This window comes from Rhinolophus sinicus, chromosome 2, assembly GCF_057876585.1.
Source record: "Rhinolophus sinicus isolate RSI-liver-muscle chromosome 2, RSI-T2T, whole genome shotgun sequence".
NCBI classification, from domain to species: Eukaryota; Metazoa; Chordata; class Mammalia; order Chiroptera; family Rhinolophidae; genus Rhinolophus; species Rhinolophus sinicus.
Genome location: NC_142502.1, coordinates 3144247 through 3154180, shown reverse-complemented (window position 1 = coordinate 3154180; position 9934 = coordinate 3144247). Strand labels below are relative to the sequence as shown.

The following is a 9934-nucleotide window of genomic DNA, read 5'->3' as shown; positions in this document are numbered from 1 at the left end:
ACACACATGGCTGCTCTGCTCACTGCCCTCATCATCCCTAGAGGGACCTTGTTGTCTAAGTGACGTGAAAATTCCAATGTTTTTAACTGAGCTCAGCCCTCAGAGAAGATGCTGGAGGGTTATAGAGAAATCTGAAGCCAGAACAGATAACAGAGGGCTTAAATTTTTGGGGGGAGGGAAAGAAAACTCACAAGAGAAAGGCGCTGCTCACTCAAGGTGCCTCCTCTTCGACTCAAACAATAAACCCTGTGGTTGAAGCTCAGCCCCTTTCCCAACAAGTAGCCCTGAGCAGACATTATTGTCCTGTCTTTTTAAAAGTAATACTGGTGGGGCTCGCTGATTCAAAAAACAAACAAACGAAAAACAAGTACTTCTTCTGGACGAATGAGTGCCTTTCAGAAAAAAGGCTCCCGACATGTGCCGGCGAGCTAGGCACACGCTCAGCTGTGCAGTTGCGATGTCCAGTGCCCACGGTGGATGGGCGCAGACAGCGCACCGGCCCACAGCCTCGGCCCTTTCCCTCCAGGCCATCCCCGCGGGGCTTCCCACATACCTGCAGGCTCTGAGGAGAGGTTCCGTGGGCGGGAAGATCTGGGTGAGGGTGGTGTAGCAGGGGATCGCCACCGCATTATAGAAGCCCAGCTGACGCCACGGAAGCCACCGTCAAGAAACACACCACACGTTAGCAATTCTAGCAGCGCCGCTGGCGCCAGCTTCCTTTCTGAAGCCTAACTATGCAATTAAATGTTTGGTTTTGCTGTGTGATATTGGGGCCCAGTGACTACTATGGCCAAGTTCATGGAAAATGCATTACAAACATCCTAGAAATAAAACACATAAAGACTTAAAACACATGAAAAAGTTCATCTAAAGCTAAATACGACATTCAGCAAGGTTCTACTTATAGACGTGTCAAAGAGTAACTCGAGTCCTGCTCTGACCCTGGTCAAGTTCAGCGATCCACCGTGGACATTGCAAAGCCAAGCCTGCTACTCCTGCCCAGGAGGGCTCGCCTCCAGGCGGACATTCAGGAGGCGCACAGGTGTGCTGTCTGCTAACCTGCTGGCTTTGGGTCCCCGACATTTTTGGACCCATAACAAATCTCACTGACTTTATCACAGTTCTGTCAACGTGTCAAATTTCACAGTTTTTGTGAAATTATCTGTGGCACTTTAATAAATACATTATAGAATATTTTATTAGGAATTCTGGGCCACCGTACAAATAAATGACGCTAGCTCCCAGTGGCCCACTGCAGGTGACACGGAAAGACCTGCCAGATTATTAGCCATCACCACTTGTCTCGTCACCAATAGTCTTGCTCTCACCGCCCAAGTGGTGGACAATATGGACAAGATCAAACTGGCTCCTTGGATGAGGTGACCCCCAACCATGGGTTATCTATTTCTTCAATAAAAGGAGCTTCAGTGGGATGTGGCAAAGGACACACAAGGATCCAATCTACGTGGTTCCTTTGCGCTCTATCCTGTGGTAAAGACTGTCGTCATAGTAATCTTACTGGAGTCGTGCCTACGCATTTCCGTCTTCATGGCACATGCAGACTTGCTTATTTTAATACTTAGCAGATGTCACGGAGCAGAAGATCTCAAGAAAGAGATTACTTAGTGGAAAGTAGTGTTTTATTATTGTAGCAAAGAATAATTTCATAGTAATCACAATTTAGAAGCAATAGAGTTGGTAAAATATTAGCTGACTACACAAGTATTTTATTTAAAACTCTCTTACACTGTAGATGGATCTGGAATTTTGGCACAAAAGTAAACTATTCCCTTAGTTAAATAACACTAGAACAGAGGTGACTGATGACATTTTCAGCTATACTAGGCGTTCTGGTGAGATGACTGCTAAACTATCTAGAAAAAAATATTGTTAGAGCCCTGTCTTAAACTATACAACAAGATAAATTCCAAGTGAATCGATAAATTAAAGTGATGGAACAAAAACGAGTAAAGACAACAGAGACAGGTGTTTACGTAGTCTCAGGATGGGAAAAGACTCTTACAGCAGGAAGTGAAAAGTGGACACCAGACAGGACAGGCTGGTCGCTGTGTCTGCATACGTGGGACAGTTACATGAACGATGGTAAAAAACCAATGAACTGCAGAATAGACATAACATATACATGTGGCATGCGTGCTAGGCGTGCCAGGTGCACATTCAAACAGAGAAGGAACAGTGAGCCCCGTGGTAGGAACACCGGCCGTGGCCAGAGCAAGCCGGTCCCTGGTGATGATGAGACAAATACACAGCCTCTCTGTACTGCGCACCTGCCCAGACGCCTGTAGTGACAGCTCATAAATGAACTTCAAAGCAAGCAGGGAAATTGGAGAAGTTATCCAACATCGTCATCCTGTGAATGTTTTGAAATTATTTCTATCCTGAATTCTGTTATAATTATTCATCCATAACTAACTTCCTTATTATGACATTAGAACATCGGTAGTGTAAAAATACCATAATATGAGAAATTTATCACAGCAAACATGCACACGTGGAAAACTAAGAAGACAAGCGCTGTCAAAACATAAAATCATTAACATAAGTTATGTGGTAAGACCTGGAAAGAGAATAATTAATGTCAATTTATGGTGAGACAAAACTCAAAATGTACCAAAATACTAAGCATTATTTGTCAGGAAAAGTGGACCTAATCAGCATCTATAATATTCCTCTCCAAAAAGGTATCTGTATATACCCCATGAAAAAATATTTTCTGCATGTTAAAAATAGGAAGAACTCAAATTCGTCCATCCCCTCTATTTCAAGTCAAAAAAGGACACCATTTACTGTAATGACGTCCGTGGGCAGAAATGACGACAGGCTGTGCTCTGAATCAGGAGTTGCTAATCTTGGTATTAATAACCCCAACTCCCTCTAAATGGAGAGGGCTTCCAGTGGTTCTGGGTTCTGTCCTCTCACCACTAACTGCCCCCCATCCACAGCACAGCCATACCCTCCCACTTTCGAGGTCAACTTGCAGCTTTGGGGACAAAATCAGAGGTTACAGTTAGTTAGCCCTCAACCCAGCTGAGAAATACAAACTGTCAGTCAAGTCTACTTTCCCATCAGCTCAAATGAGATTCCAAGAGCGTCTTTCCACGTGAAGGCTCATCTCAGTGGGTGAAGATGCAAGGGCAAAGGGCCCATGTCTTTTTTCTCTAGTTCTCAGCCCCTCTAAAATTGCTCTAAGATAAAAGGGTGCTCGTTGCTGCATTAATCACCAGAGCTGGAACGCCCCATCCACTCACTGCACATAAAACCTAAGATGGTGTCTGCTTTTCATTCCCGTCAGGTGTGACGAGCACCTGAAGCCGTCCGCCTGTACAAAGCAACATACCTGGCCCTGGGGGACTTCGTCCTTCTTGTCTCGGTCCATCATGGGGATGGGCTGGATTCCCAGCTTCTTCATTTCATCGCCCTACAATATGGGGGGAGGGGGGGGAAATCAGGCTTTCTTCACTTAAGAACAGTTCTAAAATTATGGCATTAGTGCATTCTTCCCTTGATTCATTCATTTTCTTCAAAAGGAATCATGTTTTTAGTGATCGACACCCCAAAAAGGCAAAGTAATGAAAAAACTTAAAGCATCATTGGTTTTTATCCTGATGTTCTCCTGTACTGCATTACCGGAGACCCTGCCATCTCCTGGTTTCATTTTGCAGAAGGTAGAGGCAAGAATAAATGGTGACGTAGTAAGCAGTGAAGAGAAGCAACATGAACAAGCAGGGAAGAACCGCCAGGCCGACTTCTGACTTCCTTTGCAAACAATTTTTCATGTGCATTGACCTGGTGAAGCTTTAGAGGGAAATACTGATGGATCAACAACAAACACTGGTCTGCGAAAATGTGTTAGTGAAGACACAGTGTGACTGGCTATAAATCACGGGACAAGTTATAATCACAGACACTTACTAAAGATCCACTGTATTGCAGACTCTGGGCTAAATAACTTGAAAAGACTATTTCATTTAATCTTCATGAAATATTATGAGTTAGATATTATTATCTCCACTTTATAACTTAAAAAATCTATTTTACTCTATTTGTTAAAGATTGTGGAAATCTTCTTCCTTAACATTTCCTAAATTTCCCCCAATACTCCACTTTTCCCTCACATTTCTTTATTATTTTTGTATTTTAATTAAGTTTGTTTTCATAACTCAGAGGTACAGAACTAACACCATCCTAGGTTTGCTAAGACAGCATCTAGAAACAACTTGCTCTATCCTTCGCTGAGAATTTCCACACACAGGGCAAAGACACTTGTCCTAACAATGTAAGGGTACTTGAAGTATAACTGCTCTAGTTACCACTTTAAGTATTAAAATTAGTGGTCCTCAAATATTGTCTTTCTATAATATGTGAGTAGAACTAACTAGGCCCCTTGCTCTCAAGGATTTACGTAGTACGTCCAATAATTACAAAGATTTGAAGTAAATGATGGTTTGACTATGTGCTTACAGATGAGGATAAATGATAAACAGTAAACAAGCACATTCTATGAAATATGGATACGATGGAGAATTGACGCAGTCTGAGGCTTGGAGAGAAGTGATGCAGAGGGCGAGGGAGGGGGCCCCGGGCAGATGGAACTGCAGGGACCCCGACGAGAAGGAGAGACCTGAACCAACAAACCCCAGGGGCTGGGCAACGTGCCTGGAGACACAATGGCTTTGCAGAGCAAGTCTGTGGTTTTTGTCTTTATCGCTAGAGCATCAACAGACGGACTGGAAGCAGAGTGCTGATGCCATCAGAATTAAAGTCCTCGGTCTCGCAAAGGTGGTAACTGAGGCACGGAGATAAGTAGAGGGCTGGCCCGAGGCCGATCCTAAGGACCAAAGTGGGATGTGAATCTCATCCAACAGTACACCAAAGACCACACTCAAGTACTGTTTGGCCGCTTCTGACAGATACAGGCGAGGGATCCAGTTAGACGTCGCCCTCCTCCAGGTATGACATCTGAAGGTCTGAAGTAGGGGAGAGGATGACGACGGGGGAGAGACGAACTCTCTGAACGTCTATGAGATCAACTGGCAGGACTTGGAGACCATATTGGTTTCCTCCCATGGGCGAGGAGGTCCTGGGAGATGGAGTCTGGAAACATGCTGGGAGCTGAGCCCGTCTTGTGGACTGTGTAACTAACCAGGACAGAAAGGGGAAAAACCTGCCCTACGTACTTGCCACAGTTTGATTCACATTTTAGAACACAAACATAGCCGTTCAAGTATGAAATGTACTAATTAAATAAAATTATTTGCAAAACAATAAGCTGGCTTCATACCCGTTTTCTTGTGATATTTGTAGAATGTTCTCCAGGTTATTACTTTTAGACACATATGGAAATTAAGTGGACCGTGATAATAAAGTCAAATACTACAGTTCAGACATGAACATCTAAACAACCTTCTTAATTGAGTCCAAGAGTAACTAGATTTGGACACACACACACACACGCACACACACACACGCCATGTGTAATCAATTCAAGCCTGCGGTCCTCATGTGATAGAAATTCTTTGTGAAATAATTCAATGCTATAAACCATTCCTGCTAAACTTTTAACTGGAGGATTTGTTGGTTTTTACTTTTACATACATTTTTCTATGTGGGTGTGATACATAGTTTGAATAATCAACTACCAAAATCTTTGCCCTCCAAATTCACTTTTACTTCTTCAAACCAAATGAGGTACCCAAAGGGTTTGTCATTTGCTTTATTACATAAAATAATCTTTTAATACGCAGGGGTCTACATGCTTGTGGATCAATTTGAACAAGAGATTTATATGCTCCTTACTCATGGGCAATTCAGAAAGAAAACTGAGGAGTAAAACACATTTATGATAATTTAGAAAACTCAGTGAAGAAAAATGTTAAGAAAAGTAATTTACATGTTTGTGTCACATGTTAGGACTATCATGAATTAATATCCCACATATTCTATAGACCTTGTAATTTCCTGTTGAATTGACTATTTGGTATAGTTACATAACTTTCTATGTCGTGGTACAAAATGGCTATTCTCTCGAATTTCTAAGTGTAGGCACATCGTATTGCGGGTCCCTCCAAATACTTTTTCAGTATCTATTGTAAGTAGATGACCAGAAATGATTTCTGAATGAACACATGATTAACTATTAAGAAAATTATTGCGCTATTGCTCAGTGAAGAAGTTCCTGACCTCTCTCGGTTCACATCAGAGAATTTACACAAATATTCAAATCAGAGGTAATAGAATGATTGTTCCCACGTTGTACCTGTGTAAATGCTAAATTCTTCATCACATGTGACTGACCGTGGTTTTTGACATTCATGAGCAATGTGCGCACCTAACATACTGCTACTGAAGCATTCAAACATGTATCGCCAGTGCTGTCCCATTTCTTGATATCATCCATACTCATCCAAAACTCAAGGACATACCTCAGCCCAGAATTCGGCGTATATGTCGTTTGCCGTCAGTTTTGTAACTGGCCAGAGTTTGGTCACAGAACAGAGATCGCAGGCGGTCATCATCAAGCCAATGACACGGTCTCTAGAACACAACAACACAAAACTGGTCAGCACAGCGTCTGCACATTTGTGACAAGGATGAAGAAGGCCCCCGTGTTTTCAGGAGTGAGATTTAAAGTGGGCATTAATTCATGGAGGAGGAAGAAAGCATCAAAGAGCAGCTCCAACAGGCAGGAAAGGAAAGGAACCTAACAGTGTTGCTTTGACTGTGAGAACATGGCCACCCCACCCCCAGCTCCACGAAGGGCCTGCCACATGCACCTGTACCCAAGTTTACTGATGAAATCACAAAGGATGTGGGCGTGGCTGTTAGCATCTAAATCTACTGGTAAACCTTTACAGCCATGGGCCAGCTTTTCATTTTCATGGACTTTTGGAAATTTGAATGGGACCTTGAAGAAAAAGTCCATCCCAATGCTTTCATTTTATATGAGGAATGTCTGAGGTGCAAAGAAATGCAGTGAGCCCTCCAAGGAGGAAGCAGGCCCAGACCCCGCCACGCAGGCGCAGCTCTCAGCACCCTTTGGGACTGTACACACCTTGCAAGCTCTAACCTCCCAACTGAAATGAGTTTTCTTTTTCAGTTGCTTTGCACTCACAACTACGTTCCATGTCTGACTTAAAAAAAAAAAAATGGGGTTTGGTTTAATCTATTCTCTTGGAAAAAGAAAAAAAAAAGAAATTGCTTAAAGGATTCAAACAGACATACCCATTATAATTTTAATGGATCCGGTCTAGTGACATATGCTTACCCCAAATGAAATCTACACTTAAGGACAGCATGAAGCACTAGTTATTAGGGAATTTTAATACAACTGAATTCAATTTTTATGAAGCAAATTACGTAATTTAGAAGGCAAACTGTCAAGAAAGACACAAAATTGTGTAATCAGTGCGATGGTGTCATTTCCAGCTCATTCTAAATTCTAATGAGTCCTAGGGCCCCGCTGCTGCCCACAGCTGCCCTACCCCTGGGGGCCACAGGTGTCCCCATCTGTGGGCATCGTCCTGCCCTGGGCCCTGACCTGTCCCGATGAGGGTACATGGCATAGAAAGAGCATCCGCCTTCCCCTGGGGCAGTGTCTGATGCAGTTCTGCTCCCCAAAGCAAAGACGCCTGGGTATGTGGGAGACCCTGTCTTTGCTCCAGTCCGTGCCTTTGATGCCTGCGCATCAGTTTCCAGGTTCCTCTAGTTCCCTTCAGCCCATTTCCTTTGGCCCATGTCCCTCATTAAACACTCTCTTGTTCCACCTTCTTTTCACAAGGACACATGTCAGAAGGGTAGCCTGTCTCTCACAGGGCAGACTAGGTAACTTTCAAAACCGGGACGAGACTCCTGCGTTCCCTTCCTGTGGCCGCAGACACACACTGTGTGAACGCTCAGATCCCTCTAAGTGACCGGGGGACTCTGGACGTCCCAGGTGAGCACTCTGTGGTTTAGGGAAGAAGATTTATTTCCGGATTTGGGCTCCTAACGGAACAACTATATTATGTGTTTCCTCCACAGGTAAATTCATTTAAACTGAAACAGAACACAAAAAAAGCCATTGTTCTGTTTGCAGATAATTATTTATGACATCGAAATAATTCAAACTCATTCCATCCCATGTATTTGCCAAAAAAGAAAATCAACATTTATTTCTCTTATCTAAATATTCTAATAAGCTTTGCCTCATAAAGGTTTCTTACCTCATAAATCTATGAAACAAAAGAGCTGTTAACAGAACCGGACACCGTAAAATACCTGGGACCAGTTTTCTCACTGGAAATGATTCCACCAGTGGCACTGTTACTGCTAGGCGTGGACAGATTACAAACTAGTTATCATTTAGATTGTGCTGCCAAAATTACTTAGACAAAACAATTTAACAGTTACTTTACTGTTCCCCAATACATAAATAAATAAATGAAAGATAAATTTCATAGTAAATGCCTTTAACAAATAAAATTACTCATTTTTTACTCTCAATGATAAGCCAGTCACAACAACTTTTCAGTTCTGTTTCTGACTCGTTTAATTGTTCGAGTGTTTATATCTTATCCTTTCTCTGATGTGCACTTAAATCTAAACGAAGGAAAGACTTTGGAAGAAGTAGGGTGAAGGAATGTCTTCCAAGGACGCAAATATCCCCTGGGACCCAGAGAATAAGCCTTTTTATTTGTATATTTCCTAATGTTTTTAGAGATAACAAAATTCTATAACCAGTTTATTTTTTTAAATGGATGTTTGAGGAAGGCAGTTCCAACATTCAAAACATAGAAATAAAAATTATGAAACCTATTAACAGCTCATATAGTTGTCACTTCAATATTCAGAAGGACACCTAAATGTGATTTCATAGCTTATGCCACATGGGTCCTTGCTGAGACACTGGTCTGTTTGCTGAAGTGGCCGCATGCAACACTATGGGTTCATCTCCACCGAGAAGGATGCTGCTGGGATTCATGACAATGTTCTGATTTCTGTGGGCGTTCTGGTCAGTTTTAGACAAAAGGAGGCAGTGCTCAGTAGTTTCAGTGAAAAATGATAAAGCTACCCTTTGCCTCCTGCTGGCTCAGGTCCGGCGCTGGTTTCCAAACGTGACATTTACTTTGCAGCCGTGGTTAATTGTGGTCTAACTGTGGTCAGAGCAAGAGCTTTGAAGGACGATTTCATCAAAGAAATCCATTAGGTTACAACGTCTGTCTCTCTGCGGTGCCCTCGATTTCTTCTCCTCTCCATCTTTCAGACCACTAGCGTAAGTTCCCTTTTTTAAGCTATTTTTATACTGGTCTAATAGTTCATTTCTGGGACTTTCACTGCACTTGTCAGGCTCTGTCATTTACAAAGTTCAAAGAGCTTATTCATTATCAAATATGAGATATTTGTGAAAACTAAACTATGTATGTCTAATAGAAAAGTGAATTATTCACTTGCATTTGAAAGACACGTAGCAATGACTTTCATACACAATTGGTCTCCGGCTGTTTCATTTTCAAAATAAAACATAATAAATTTACCTCGTATCTTTAAGCAGCCATGTGGCCACAACGTCAGTGATATGGTAATGATATAGTAAATGTCGAGGTAGGTGACAAGCATTATTGGTCAGGACAAAAGGTAGGGAGTGCGTGTCAGAGTATGAGGACTTCCCGCGTTGATCAAGGGACGGTAAGTGACCGTCCGCTCCAGCACGAGTGGAACAAAGGCTGAGGGAGCGCTAAGAGGAGAGAGAGACCTGGGTGAAGTCCAGCTGACACAAGGATAAAAGACCAGGCAGAGCCACTATGCCCAGGATGGCAGGGCAAGGAAGCAGACAGCGTTACCGTGCAGCTGAACATGAGACAGCAGCTACCTACCATCTTCAGACTTTCCACAATGTGGAAAACAAACCAACCAACCTATGTGTTTAAGCCGCAGG

General features: G+C 42.6%; 1 protein-coding gene across 7 annotated transcripts in view; it reads right to left on the bottom strand.

Moving 5' to 3' along the window:
• The window catches only part of PDE10A (phosphodiesterase 10A), a 475244-nt gene that overhangs the window by 7489 nt on the left and 457821 nt on the right, over positions 1 to 9934 (bottom strand). For all 7 annotated transcript variants that reach the window (XM_074333806.2, XM_074333807.2, XM_074333805.2 and 4 more), the window contains 3 exons: positions 6444 to 6555; positions 3359 to 3439; positions 554 to 642 (listed from right to left, as the gene is read on the bottom strand). In XM_074333806.2, coding sequence (XP_074189907.1) covers positions 554 to 642; positions 3359 to 3439; positions 6444 to 6555 — 282 coding nt within the window. The remainder of the gene's footprint in view (positions 1 to 553; positions 643 to 3358; positions 3440 to 6443; positions 6556 to 9934) is intronic.